The 15,280-nt window shown below is 38.7% G+C and overlaps 1 protein-coding gene across 1 annotated transcript in view; it reads left to right on the top strand.

Moving 5' to 3' along the window:
- Positions 1-15,280, top strand: part of INTU (inturned planar cell polarity protein) — an 84,822-nt gene that overhangs the window by 50,493 nt on the left and 19,049 nt on the right. The window contains exons 7-11 of the mRNA XM_051964096.1: positions 2,916-2,993; positions 3,373-3,556; positions 6,476-6,529; positions 8,783-8,845; positions 11,385-11,606. Coding sequence (XP_051820056.1) covers positions 2,916-2,993; positions 3,373-3,556; positions 6,476-6,529; positions 8,783-8,845; positions 11,385-11,606 — 601 coding nt within the window. The remainder of the gene's footprint in view (positions 1-2,915; positions 2,994-3,372; positions 3,557-6,475; positions 6,530-8,782; positions 8,846-11,384; positions 11,607-15,280) is intronic.

The raw sequence follows: 15,280 nt of genomic DNA, 5'->3' as shown, positions 1-15,280 counted from the left end.
GTGAATGGCAAGGCCCAGCAGTGCTTAAATTACATTTGTTGGTCAGATGATGGTGCTGAGGGTTCTGGAGGGAATAGAGTCAAGACAGCTGGTGGGCTTGGTGGATCTCCATTCCCCCCAAAACTCCCATCTCATCCAAGCACTGGGGCAGTTCAGCACCTTGGACAAGGGCAGAGGCTGGAGGAGCAAACACAGGGATTTGGTCAGGCCTTGCCACCTCCCTGGCCATCCCAGGTGGGTTTCACTTGGTGAAACTGAAAAAACAAAGTGCTTTTTAGTGAGATTGTGGATTCAGAGAGAAGTGAATAAAACCCAAAATAAAATGGTCCACAGTGAATGAACTATGGTAAATAGCCCGCTGAGAAAGAGCAAAGGAAATAAGAGGAAATAAAGCAGAGTCTAAAGGAAGGAAATATTGCAAGAGCAGATTTTAGAAGAGGGACTCTACTCAAAAACTGAGTAGAAGATTCTAAAGGATTTATGTGTACTAAGCAAAAGCTAAGCTGATGGTCAGCTGGCTGCAGCCCAGACTAATTAAGCATAGGTTTTGTGCAGAAGTCTGTGTCTTGGGGGAGATAACAAAGATTACATCAGATATAGACTGGCCCTCACAGAGCTCACAATCATGTCAAATATAAATAACCAGAGGAAAGAGCAAAAGTCCTCCAGTGTATACAAGTAAAGATCCTGTTCCCTCAGGAATCTCAAGGACTTAAAGAAAAAATTGGGCATACACCTCTGGGAGATCAGCGAAAACAGACTCTAAGGACAGGTTCAACAAACAAAGAAGGGGAATACGGGAGTGTTTCATATTCCCTGTACCCCTCTTACAACACAGCATCAAAAAAATTTTATCCCAGGGTCAAGAAACTTTCTGGAAGGAGCCAGAAAATAAATATTGTAAGCTTTATGAACCAGAGGCAAAATTGATTGTGTTGGGTAGCTATATATACAAGAGAGAAATTTTCTATATTTTACTGGTAAAATTAAAATTAATAATAATAATTGAGTGCTAATTTTATAATAGGTTTATTGATGAGAAGAGGGCATTTCTTGGTGACATTTTGATTAATTGGGGTTCATAATTCACGTTACCTATCATCAAAATAGATTGCAAACATCCTTCTGTTAATACTGATTTGTCATGAGATTTTGTGCATTTCATCCTTGAAAATGACTTTTCATACAGATAGGTGGACAAATACTTATATCAATCTCAAAACATGTGATTTTCATTGAATGTATTCATCACTTAGAAAAGGCATTTAGAAAATTCTGTTAGATTCTTCTCTTGATGTTTTCCATAGGTAGAAATCCCCAAACTGCACAGTTAAATAAATGAATTTTGCAACATGCAAGTCAGGAGAGTAGTAAACACACCCCTCCTTAGATCATACTACCTTGGAAGAATTGAAAACTTGCAGGTTTCTAGGAAGTATTTCTGATCTCACCCCCAAACCCATAACCAACTGAGGAAAGAAGGTGCACTCATCAAGAAAGCCCATTCTTACCTATTTGGGGAGCCCAAGGTTATCTGGGTCTCTTGTGGAAGCGTGAGCCATTGCACTTGCATCGAATTCTGAAAAGAATTACATTGAAAATTGCTACTGGAGCTGGACTTTAAGCTCAGAAAATAGATGCACTATAAATTTCTGTTGTAATGGAGGTCTCACTTCCCATTTTAACACTACAAGAAATATATAAAGCAGCTTGACATTACTCATAATTTAAACAAGATTATTGTCACTAAATTGACTTTACATCGGTATGTAAAACTTGGAATTTTACAATTACAAAACTTAAACAATGATTTGCCTTGTAATTTTAGGTTGAATTCATTAAGAAACATTAGGTCTGCAGCAAAGGCTAATTTCCAAATCCATTCACTGTTGGAGAATAGTAGTTGAGGGTGTTTCTACTTGTTCAGAAAAATTCAAGTCAAGCCCTGAGTTCAAAAAATTGTAATGGAATGGAAGTCTTTTTTTCTTGTTGTTATTTTAACATGATGGGTATGCACTGGTAGTAAGAAAAAATAAAATGTCAGGTACACTATGGCACTCACAGTGCTCTTGAGTTTGTAATTGCCTTACTGCAATTTGTAGGGCCCTAAGCAGCTGTGGCAAATGATGGAAGTGTCTCTTTTGCCATTTTAATACAAAAGTAATCATGGTACATGGTACATAGTACAAAAGTATGTTTACACCACTACGTCCCAACAAGAACTTTTTTAATAAAGTAAAAAATATTCTTAGTTCCCTGGTTATCCAAAAATAGAAGGGGGACCTAATTTGGCCCATGGACCACAGTTTGCTAATTCCTGTTCCAGCTAGTTAGATAAATGAGCTTTATTACTAAATGATGTCTCTGTCTTATGCTCCTCCTTTCTACCTCTCCCCCAGATTTACTGATTTGGATATCCAGAAGGATATTATACATGCCTTTTACTTATATACCCCTGAACCCCATACCTGTAGCAAATCCTAATTAGCCAACTGCTGATTAAGAACCTGATAGAGAAGGAAGGACTTCTTTTTAGGGGGGTTCCCCATTCCATCACAGATTTCAAGTCAGGTGAGACCTAGTACACAGGATTTATACTTTAGTTTTGAGCTTCCTTTGCCATCTTTCCCTATGCCTATCCTAGTGGCACTAAAACTTCATTTCCAGTCCAGGTACTACACAGGAACCCAGATTGTTCATTTATTCCTAGAATTAGGTAATAAGGTATTACTTAGTAAAACAATATTAAAAGAAAATTTAAAATAGGCACCATCTATGGCTGTAATACTAATTCTAGATAAAAATATGCAGGTCCTTTATCTAAAATTTAAATCGGTTTTGCTTCCTTTTGATGTCAAAATTTTGCTGTTTTGCCAATGTGGTTGTGAATTAATAGACACTGTTTGCTTTTTTAGAGTTCCTCTTCCTCAGCTAAGGAGTTTGATAGAAGATGTTGCCCAAACCTTAAAATTTATGTATGGTTCTTTAAACAGGTAAATATTGTATATGTATTAATTTTATGACATTTTTACTAAATCATTCAATGCCCTTGAGAGGCAACAAGGTACATTGGAGACAACACTGGAATTATATGACTACACTTGCCATCCTTCTTTGTTTCTTCCCAAGATTGAATGATTTCTATTCCCACCTCATTATGGTAGCCTACTTATCATGAGTCTCCTTCCAATTGAATTTTATACTGGCATTTTAAACAGGGGACAGTGGCAAGCACATATGTTTTGCCTCCACTACTCTGGAAAGTCCAAAAGTCATGTGTATCATAGAGGAAATTCAGATAAGATATTATGGTTAAAAACTTCCGTGTCAAACAGATGATGTTGTTCTGACTTCCCATTCACATTTTTGCAGTGCATTCTGTGAGGCAGAGAATGTTGCTCGATTGGATCATTTTTTCAACTTGTTCTTCCAAAGAGCAATTCAGCCTGAAAAGCTTTACTCCAGGACCTGTATTCAGTCCTATGATGCTTCCAGCTCACTATTCACCGACACTCTGCCTGGTGTTCAATGGCTCACACTACCACAAGAGACCCAGGTAACCTTGGGCTCCCCAAATAGCCAAGAATGGCTTTCTTGACAAGTCCACCTTTTCTCCTCAGTTGGTTATGGGTTTGGGGTGGGATCAGAAATCCTTCCTAGGGACTTACAAGTTTTCAGTTCTTCCAAAATGGAATGATCTAAGGAGGGGTATGTTTACTACTCTCCTGACTTGTGCTCTATTCTTGGGGGTGAGATCATTTGATCAGGAAGCATTTCTTAAGCTCCTTCTCTGTACAAGCCACTGAGCTGGGAACTAGGAAATATTAGTTTAAGGAAAAAAGCAATTTTTTAAAAGGAAGCTACCATTCTGTCAGGGAAGAAGAATGAATAAAAAAGTCATCCATTGAACAAAGATAGAAATACTCTTTTTATAAAGAAAAAATAACTCGGCTTTATCATTCTAGATTGTCATATAGACTTTTTAAAATAGGGTGGTATTTCTATTCATGCAGAACACATTATTGGGGAGTAAAGCACCCAAGAGTTTTGGGTTTTATGAGATTTGGGCTGTTAGATTAGGCTTACATAGGAAAAAGAAGATGACTCAAGAAGGAAGGTCCTTACTTAAAGTACAAACTTTGCTAAGAAGAAGGAAATGAAAACAGGCCATGCTTTACTTGATTGAAGATGTTCAGTAAAAGCTTTTGCCATCACACTGTTTAACACCACACTGTGAGGTTGATTTAGTGGTCCTTCTCTTGAAGAGGGAGGTTTACTCGTATCTGCCTAAGCATCAGACACCTTGTGTGACTCAAACCTTGTCCTTCCATCCCCAGATGACCAGAGTGTGGCAGGACCAGTAATAGCAGTCCTGACACTTTGCCAAAAGTCTGTTCCTCCTAAAGACAGTCACCATTCCATGACCCTGTGTCTGGGTGAATGCTCCCACACATTTTAGTTTAGTTCTGCCAATTGGCACTCAGTACCAAGCTAATTCATGATAAATTTTATTGGATTTAACAAGTTTCATGATTATAACATTTTACTGATCTTTCCCTATAAGAAGATATAAGTTTTCATAGTTTGAGAGATAGGCATCAACAGGCCCACACATTGGAAATTGCTTAATTTCAACTGCCCATCTTGCTAATTTATCATGGGCCTGTTTGATCTGGCTATATAGAAAAATTACTGACTATGACATATGTTCAGGACTATATCAGACTTGAGGCGGGGACAGAAATATAAGGAATGAGCTTGCTTGCTAGAAGGTTCCAAGTCTAGTTAAGGAGACAAGATAAATGCATCAGGAAAAAACATGGTAGCTAGGTAGTGCAGTAGATGGAATCCTGGACTTGGGCCTCAAGGAGGCCTTAGATTTACAATCTGCATAACTCCAATGGGCCCAGTTTCTTCATTTCTAAGACTCAAAGGTCTCTATGAACTCTTCCACCTCTGACTTTTTTACTAGTTGTAGCCTCAGTGATCAGCACAATATTATCTGGTGCTTAATAAATGTATTGGATTAAATTGAGCTTATGGCAAAAAATAAAGGAGGCAAAGTCTTCAGTTGTGTGATAGAGTACAAAAAGGAAAGGAATAAGCAAATATAGCAATTTCTTTTTTAAAGAATGACTCTTATTTATCTTCTGATATGACTCTTATTTATTTTATTCAATAATTTTATGTTTTCCATTTTCTCCCTTTGATTGTGTTCTAGATAGTAGGGGTCTGCTGGCTCAGTTTCTCCCTATTAACAAACAAGTAATTCTGGATAAATGCTTATATTTGTGTGTGTCTGGCCCTTGGGGTCTTACCTTTAGACCTGTTATTCTCACAGTAAGAATGGGGCATGGGCACTTTTGACCAAACATTTAGAGGTTTTACTTTGATTTTACTTTTTTTGGTATGTATTGGAGTGAGTACATTTTTTCTTAAAGGATATGGGACCAACCAGAGAAATATTAGGGCATAAAATGCCATAATTCAATAATGGAGGCACCCACTAGCCAATGGGTATCTCTTTCATAACACAAACACACACACAAACATAAAAGAAACTAAGAATATACATTATATGGTGAAAAATATGGGTCATTAAATGAGTATGGACATGTCAAGAGACATGACTAATGTTTCAGAAAGTTCCATAATCTTGGCCAATGTTATGTTTCCTTCAGCCCTGTAGGGAACATCTTTGCTTTTTAAAAAGTGTTGCCTCCCAAGGAGCAGCACATTTATCAACCAGTCTCACTCCCAGCCTCTTGGTCAGTTTAAATTTATATTACAAAAATAAAACTCCTCCTGAGTTCTTACAGTTTGGACACCTCTGAGAATGAGTCAGACACTCTGAGATATTTCTATAGCAACAAAATCTAAATCCTACATAACAGCAGAGTTCCCAGTGGCTCACTTGGTTAGTCATCTTATGCCAGATCCCAGACTGGGGTCCCATTCTCTTCTTCATCCATTCAAGCATAAGATTAGCATGGTTTTTGTACAAAAACTCTGTGCTAAAGGGGCAAGCCAGGAGAACATTGATATTGCACCTTTTTAAAAAACCTCAACTACAGAGAACTATAAGGAAATTTAAAGAAGTTTTGTATGGCCTTTGAGGATATTCAGGTTGAATGGTTGTTTGCTTTTAAGAACATTGTTTAAATGTTTTTTTTTTAAATTGGGTTTATTTAGAACTCCAGAAGCAACAGAATTGCTCCATGAGCTTTTCATTAAATACAAGTTGAAACTTACTTCTCCTAATTAGTGTTATTGATGGTGCCTGTATTTTAAAAACTATCCAGTAATTGTTTTGTAATTGCAAAAAGAAAAAGGGTGTAATATTTCTTAACAAGTAATAAGAAGAACTACCAATTCATTCTGATTAATACATATAAATTAGCTGCCTCTTCAGCAATTTGCCAGTGAATGGTTCTTAATAATTTTGGATTCTGTTTGTATTATGTTCTTTTTTTAGATGGAAATAGACATGGTATTAAATGATTTGGAGGCAGCAGATTTTGCAGAACTGGTAAGAGAAGAAAGTTTTAATGCTGATGACTGATTTGATGGGATTTTAAAATTTTTATTATATTTTTTCCAATTCATTAAAACCTACCTCTTCTCCCTCCTTCCTTTCCTATCCCCATTGAAAAAGAAAAAAACATATATGTGAATGTATGTGCATGAAAATGTATATTTTCAAGCAAAACAAACTTCCACATTGACCATATCATATATGTGTATGTATGCTTACCTATACATACGTATATGAGTATGCATTGTGTGCATGTATGTGTGTGCACCCTGAATTTCTCTCCTCTCTGCTAAGAGGTGGGACTCATGTTTCAATCCCGAGTTTTCCAGAATCATGGTTGGTCACTGCATTAATCTTAGTGCAGTTATTATACAAGTTGTTCTCCTGGTTCTGCTTCCTTCCTTCCCCTCAGTTTGTACAAGTCTTCCCAGGTTTCTCCAAAGCCATCCCTGATATATTCAAAGAAAGGAAGGTGAGTCTCTTCCTGACTCCAGGCCTGATCCCTCACCATTCATCAACTAGAGAATGACTTTTGGCTTTAGAACTTAGACCTTTATAAGAAAGATTCTCCAAAGACTTTTTCCCCACTGTGATGATAAACGGCTTCCTCCTCCTGGGCAGGCCTGGACAGCCAGGGCCCCAGCCTTTCAGGGGGTGAATGGAGTTTGGGTGGAGTCTCTGCAGTGGGGCGGGAGGGCCCAGGCCCAAGCTCTCTTGCCCAGGCATGAAGCCTGGCAGGGCAGACGTGCTTAGTGGCAATGAGAACCAGACCTCTTCAGGATTCATGAAGGTTTTCCTTGTCCTGGCAAAACAGCAATCCAGCACTGCTTGTGTTTGCCTCGCTGAATCCTCCTAACAGCCTGTGAGGTGGAGAAGCCATTTTCTCATTATCTCTTTGTTATGGATAAGGAAAATGGGAGCCCCAGTGAAGCTGAGCTCATCTCAGATGTAACAGGATTTGAACCCAGGTCTCTAAAAGCAGCCAGCTCTCTCCAACTGCATAGAGGAACTCTGGAGCGGTTGGGTGGGCACCGCATGGGGCAGTTCAGCCTGAGGTGCACATTGAGTCACTTCCATGAATTTAGGATGACTTTCTTAATTAGCTGTGTCACATAGGGATCCTCCCCTTTCCCTCTCACTTTGCTTAAGTATCTAGCATAGTTGTCATAGTGCTAAAGTGGTAGGCCTGGAAATAGGAGAACCTGAATTCAAATACAGCCTCAGACACTTCCTAGCTGTGAGGCCCTAGGGAAGGCACTTTACCATGTTTGCCTCAGTTTTCTCATCTGTAAAATGAGCCAGAAAAGGAAATGGCAAAGTGCTCTATTATCTCTACTGAGAAAACCCCTAAATGGGCTCACAAACAGTCAAACCTGACGAATCGACTTAACAACCACAAATATTCTGGATGAAAGTCAGCTGGACAGAATGAGAGATTGGATATAAAAGTGATCTCAGCATCAGGAAGACAGGTTTCAAATCCCATTTCTGACATGCACATCATCTAACCTCTGTTCTGGGCAGCCTGCTAAGACTGATTCAGGAAATAACCATTTGTTGCTAACACGTGGGGTCCAGATAGATAAAACACGCTTCTCCTTCCAAGCCTTTGGACTCTAAGAGGAGAAGCCACGTACGAGCCAGTGTGAATTAGGATATGTGAGGGCTTTGGAGAAATGCCAGTGCCTCTACAGTCAGGCAGGCTCATCCAGCATCCGGCCACTTCTCTTCCCCTCATCCCGTCTCCTGCCCTTGCTCCAGGGACTTGCATGGGGGCATGCTGATGTCCCCTCCCAGTACATCAGACTCCACACCACTCCATTCCACATTCATCTATTTGCTATGCCGTGGATCCCACTCATATTCCTTTGTCGGGCCATCGCTTCCTATCATCCCAGGTCTCCAGGCTCATTTCTTCTGAATGTAATTTTCCCCCCGATTGTGAGTGTGCTCAGCCTCTCCACCCATCAGGCTTCCTCTCACCTGAAATCTCATACCCCCTTCTCTTAATACCATGCATCCCTTGCTAAACCCCAGCTCTGGATTACACCTTCCAACCACCTCCTCTGTTACCCCTCCTTATTTAGTCTCATTTATTTTAGCCTCAATAAGGTTACCCCTGGGCTTAGCACATAATAGACATTTAAAGGTCAGAGCTATCTCTGCACCATGTTGAGGCATCAATGAAGAGACAAAGAAATACTAAGAATTTTAAACTGACTATAATGGTATGCTGTCTTTTTTCAGTCTGAAGATTACTACAACATGAGGCGTCTGTACACAATATTGGGGTGTTCTCTGTTTTTTAAGGTGAGAAAACTGATGGATTCAAACCTGAAATATTTGTAACTGTGTCGTATATTTGTCTTAAGACGAGTCTAAAAATAACTTTTATCAAAATTAGTCATAATTGTAAAACTGTAGTCTTTTAATTTTAGATACAATTTCAGTAAAAAAGTACTGTAGCTTAATACATGTAAACATTAATCAATGGTTTATTTTTTCTTACACTGAAAAATCGGTAATAAGTAGAAAAAGGAAAAGGTATATGATTTGAAAGAGTTGATTATATGCAAAATTTCTCATTTTTTGCAGAAGCATGCCTAGCATGATAGGATACAGTGCTGTTATTCATTATTGTCTTTTTAAATTGAAAAAATTAATTAAATTAGGATAAAGTAATGATATTCTAAAGAAAGCAAATTAAGGAATAATTAAGATATATTTAGTGGCCCAGTATGCAGAGCTCAGTCCTGGATTAGGAAGACCTAAGTTCAAAACCAGCCCTACATATGTCCTGGCTGTGTGATTCTGGACAAGTCACTTAACCCTCTTTGCCTCAGTTTCCTCATCTATAAAAAGAGCTGAAGAAGGAAATGGCAGACCACTTCAGTGTCTTTACTGAGAGAACCCCAAATAGGGTCACAGAGAATTGGAAACAACTGAACAACAATATGTTTAGTTTGTAACTTCATTAGCTTCTCTTAATAAACTGTTTGCCTAAAGGCATCTTAGTTTTAGCCAATCTGTCAAAAGAGCCTCCCACACTTAATAATTGTGTATTTGTGGTCAATCTGTTCCATCCCTGGAAGCCTCAGTTCCTCATCTGTAATGGTAAACTATCTGTCTCAAAAAATTGTGAGGAAACTGCTTCTTGATTCACAAAACAATATGTGAGGGTTTTTTTTTTTTAATCTCTGCCAGGTGGGGGCCTTCAGGCATGTACCTGACCTTGTGTTTGATTCTAAAGAAATAACATATCTTTTTAATGTAATATTAATTATCATAATAATCACCATTTATATTACCCTTTAAGGTTCTGAACCAAACAACAATCTTGTGAGGTAAGCATACAGATTTTACTGGTCTCATCTTGCAGATGAGGAAACTGAGGGTAGGGCAAATTAAATGATTTCGCCTGAGTCACCATAGGAAGCAAGATTAAACAAGTCTCTAAACTCCCTGAAGTTTGTACAATAAAAATGGGAGAGGTTGCAGCTCACTGCCCCAAGATCTCAAGCTCTTTCTGTTCTTAGGTCACTGTTGGAAAATTGTACAGCTAGCAAACCTCCAGCAAGTGGGGTTTTCCCCACAAAATAGCCTAAGAAACTCTGAGAAAACTTAACTCCTATTCTATTAACTTACTTTATGTAGCTGTTCAACCTAGTGTAATCCCCTAGAGAAGTCTGATTATATAACAGTCTGCTCTGTCCCAGAGTTCCTAAGGATGCCAAGGTTGGAACTCTCCTTGCGTCCTGTTTCTAATTAATAAATAAAAGGTTCCCATGGTAGTTCCTGTTCTGAATATAACATGAGACTTGTTTCTTTGATAGAAACACAGCCAGGTAGTGTCCATGATAGCCTCAGTGTCCTATCCACTTTGCCACATTGGCTCCCCTTTATTAATCTAATAAATGAAATGTTGTAAGGTTCTTTTTTTAAAAAATGTTTGTTAATAGTGTCCTTTCTCTCCTCCCTTCTCATCTTCTAGCCTTAAAATCTCAGGGTCATTTTTCTTCCTTCTTCAGATCCCATATATAGTCATTTCCACTTTCCTAGCATGTATCTTTTTCTTTTCATTCCTAACACTAGTGCTCAGGTTCAAACTCCTTAAGCTAGACTTTCACATAGCCTTATATGTTCCTGCTGGTCTTCAAAGGCTACCAACCCCTTTTTATGATGGTTCAGTAATTTTCAGTGGCATTTCACTCCCCATGGCCCCAGTTGGGATTTTCTTAGCAAAGACATTAGAATGGTTTGCTATTTCCTTCTCCAACTCATTTTATAGATGAGGGAACTGAGGTAAACAGGAGTAAGTGACTTGCCCAGGGTCACACAGCTAGTCGGTGTCCGAGATCAGATTTGAACTCAGGTCCTTTTGACTTCAGGCTTAGTTCTCTATCCATTGTACTATTCACCCCCAAATGAAATCTAAAATCCTTAGCGCAACATTTAAGACCCTCCACAAGCTGGGCACAAACTACCTATCCAAATGCCTTGCCTTTGATCTTCCTCCATTCCAGACAAAATACAACTATTGCTTTTCCACAAAACATCTTGATACCTTCCTTCTCCCCTGCCCAGTCAGAAGTCATCCTTCCTATAGTCCATTGTGTACGTTCATCCTAGTTATTGATTATCTGTGTATGTTTCATCTTCCCTTCTCCATTAGAGCTCCTCAAGGACAGCAATCAAATTTACTCTCTATGGCATCCTGCAGTGTTAGGCATTTAACATAAGTTGTAGCTCAATTATTTTTTTAAGATTGAATTGTATTGCTTATAACCTAGGGAAAAGTCCAAGAGATACCATTGGATGTAACTTTCTCCCTCTTTGCTTCCCTTTCAAGGGCTATTTGATTTGCAGCCACTTGCCAAAGGATGACCTGATTGACATCGCCTTGTATTGTCGACATTATTGCCTGCTCCCGTTAGTTTCTGAACAAAGGATCGGTCACTTAGTCATATGGAGAGAAGTGTTCCCACGACACCATCTTCAACCTGCTTCTGAACCAGATGCTCAAGTCTTTCAGGAGCCTGAGGGAAGATATTTTTTATTAATTGTTGGTTTGGTAAGTTATCCTTCCAATCATTCTTAGAATCACCTTCCTTACCCCTCCCCATATCTGATTTTCTGAATAGATTTTTAAGCAAAAAGGGAAATGCAAAACATTTATCAAACCAAAGGAATATTTTCAATATTGGAAACCATAGTGGCTGAACTCCTTCCTTAAAGTTCCCTAATGGGAGCTCTGGTGAAATTAAGAGACAAACACTTCAGGGTTCCATTTAGGAGTCTTCCCCCTAATTATGCCAGGTTCAGGCTCTATTTTCTTACTGGGCAGTAAGAAAGATATGGCAAGTGGGGAATCACAAGAGAGCAGAAAAAGGGGGCTACCACCAAAAAAGTAAGAAATTTAGAAAATGGTTGAAGGAGTTCAGAATTCTGGATAGATTTGTATAGAGTTTTTTAAGAATAAAAAATTACATTCACTAACTTATTATTAAAATTTAATATTTCCTTCAATTACTTTTCTTAGACATTCGATTGAGAAAGGGTCCATAGGCCTTCTTTCACCAGACTGCCACAAGAATCTTGGCTTCGAGGGTCCTAGAATGACCATAGATCTTAGATTCATCTTTTCCAATCTCCTCATTCTACTGATTAAAATGCTCTGGAGTTATGGAACTTTCTCAGGATCAACCAGGTGGCAAATCCCAGAGCCACATCATTGGATCACAAACCAAAGGCTTTTGTCAGTGTGCCATGTTATCTTGCTGGGTAACCAACAGCACCATCAGGGCAGGGTTATGTGGAACCGGTTTCTAGTAAGAACCTAAGATGTGGTTTTGAGGGGATAGGGAAGAAAAGTGATTATTAGGCACATAGGTAGGACACTTTTAAAACTGGCTGGGAAAAGAAATTCAGGGAGCTATATCCATAGCTCAGCCATATCAAGTGACAGTAATGATAATCAATAATAATAGCAGTGTAATTGTTGTTATTTATGCAGTACCTTAATGGTTACAAAGAATTTTGTATTTGTTACCGCATCAGAACCTTATGACAACCCTGGGATGTAAGCACTGTTCTTATCTCCATTTTACAGATGAGAAAACTGAAGTTAAGTGATTTGCTCAGGGTCCCCCTAGAAAGCTCAGAACCATTCACAGCATCTCCAGCTACCACCAATAGAAGGTTAGAGGTTAGAGGATAGGTTTTCCACCTTTTCTGCCTGTGAAATGTTCCTCCTTGCTTCCTTCTGCCCTCCAGTATTAGAGAGGCGTGTTTTCTGCCCACTATAAACATCAGAGCAAGGAAAAACAATGGCAAGAAGCTGTCTGGTGACTGTATCCATCCTTCCCCTGGAGCTCAGCAGCTTCCTAAAAGGAGACCATGAGCAGAGAGTCTTCTTTCAAATATGGAAGGCAAGGAGCATTGTAACAAGAGCGCACTGCCTTTGTGTTTCTGTGAGTGCCCAGTACCTGTGTGTGAACCAAGTCCATGCTATGGCCTGGAAGGAGATGGTAGGGACGGTACCAAGACTCAGAGCCCTCTCTGAGCTGATCAGGGAGCGTGAAGTGTTCCTTCAAAAAAAGGAGCAAGACCAAGGAGAAAAGGAAGAAGCTAAATGGGCATTGTGCCTTGGAACACAAAGCTGGAGGAGGAAGATGGGACCCAGAGAAGGCAGGGAAAGGATCTTGAGGAAGGGCCGCTCGTGGTTCAGGGCCAAAAGCTGCCCCTGAGAACTAGAGTACTGTGTGTGTGACTCTCACTGGTGAGATACTTCTTTCTGGATGCTTGCAATATTTTTTCTTTGACATGGAAGCTCTGAGTTTAAGCTAACATTTTCTGGGCACTTTTCTTTTGGAGATTTCTTTCAGGATATAATCAGTAGACCTTTATATCTTCACTTTTCCTCTGGGTTCTAATAGATCTGAGTAATTTTCATTTGTGATTTCTTAAAATATAATGTCCAAGCTTTTAAAAAATAATAATAATACTTTTCAAGAAGTCTAGCAATTTTTAATTTCTCTATCCTTGATCTCTTGTCTAGGCCACATTTTAGTCACAGATATCTTACATTTTCTTCTTTTTTTCAATCTTTTGATTCTGTTCTAATAATTCTTAATGTCTCATGGACTCTTTGATTTTTCTTTAGCCTTTTCTAATATTCAGGAAGTTCATTTCTGGGGTAAGATTTACCACTTTCTCCTCTAAGCCATTTATTCTCCTTCCAATTCTTTTCTCCAGAACTTCAATTTCCTTCTTTACCTTTTGCTTCACTTATGGGTATTTTTGTGGTCTTGTGAAAAACTCACTTTTTTCTCCTTTTAAGTCTCTCCTTGCAGTTATGGTTCTTTCCTTCCTTTAGGAGATCTTGTATGCCATAATTTTTTGACGCAGTTGAAGTTTTCTTTGATTTTGTTCATTTATTTTCTGATTCATTCATTTCAGTAAGCCCTGAATTGGGGCTTACTTCTAAGGCCAATCTCTTCCCCTGCTGCACTTATAGATGTGGATGGTTGGCACTGCTTCATATTTCCTGAAGATACCTGGACTTTTTCATTGACCTCCACTTTCCAAACTTAGCCACCCTGGACCTTCAAATTGTGCTGGACTCTCAGGACTGAGATGTCAAGAAACATCTGAGCCTGAGATGTCCCAGTCTGATCATGATCAGATCATTACCACCATTCGTTATCACTTCCAAAGTTCCCAAAATGGGGCTTTCTTACCATTCTGGGATTTCTTCAAGGGAACCCTCTATTCTTGAAGCCTCTGGACACAGGGATTTGAAGTTATTAAAATCATAGAACTCATTAAATAGATGGATTCAAAACATTTAAAAAGTGACTTCTAAAAGCAAGCATGACCAGGTCAAGATCAATTATGCCAGTCTGTATCCATCTATTTTTCTTACAGTTTCTAGACTGGTGGATTAAGAGATGCTATAGACATTCCCAGATTTCAGCAAAATAGTTAACAAAACAAAACTGTTAATTGTCCTGGACAACATGGAGAGAAAAGTGAGTAAAGTATCATACCTCTAAACAGATTTGGAACTGAATAAATGATCAGTCCCAAAGAGTAATTCCAAATGGATGGAATTTTTTAGTGATGTATCTCACAGACCTGTCCTTGACCCTAGGGTTTTTTGGCATTTCTATCAATGAGTTGGACAAAACTAAAGAAGATGCTTGTAGATTTTTCAGATGATACATCATCATAATAATCAAGATCCAAAAGTCAGATAAATTAATATGAGAGAATGGGATTTGGACTTCAGGTATGAGACTTATAAAATAGGGATTACAAGTTATTCCCTGATCTAAATATGAGTACTCATACAATAGGAGTAATAGCTTATTCCTAACCTGACCATAAAATGGGGATAATAGCTTATTCCTAACCTGATCATAAAGGAGAGATTACAAATTATTACTGACCTGATTATAGAGTGCCCCTTACAAAGGTGGTCAAGACTGTCTTTGCCTATGAGTCTTGGAAATGTAATATAAAGGTTTTTGCTCTAAAAAGGATGAGGGGAAGGAGAAAACTGCTTATTTACCTCTCACTACCAAATTAGATATCACAGGCACAATGTAAAAAAGACATATAGTAGTGAAGACACTTAAAAGTTCCTAGGAAGTTGTTTTTGTCCTTTGTTCTCAAATATGACCAGTGACATCAAGAAGCTGATGTCTTGACTTGCAAGTGAATTGGGTTGAAGTGAGAGAGAAC

Source organism: Antechinus flavipes, chromosome 6, assembly GCF_016432865.1.
Source record: "Antechinus flavipes isolate AdamAnt ecotype Samford, QLD, Australia chromosome 6, AdamAnt_v2, whole genome shotgun sequence".
NCBI lineage: Eukaryota > Metazoa > Chordata > Mammalia > Dasyuromorphia > Dasyuridae > Antechinus > Antechinus flavipes.
The sequence above is the reverse complement of the archived record's forward strand: the minus strand, read 5'-3'. Positions and strand labels throughout refer to the sequence as shown.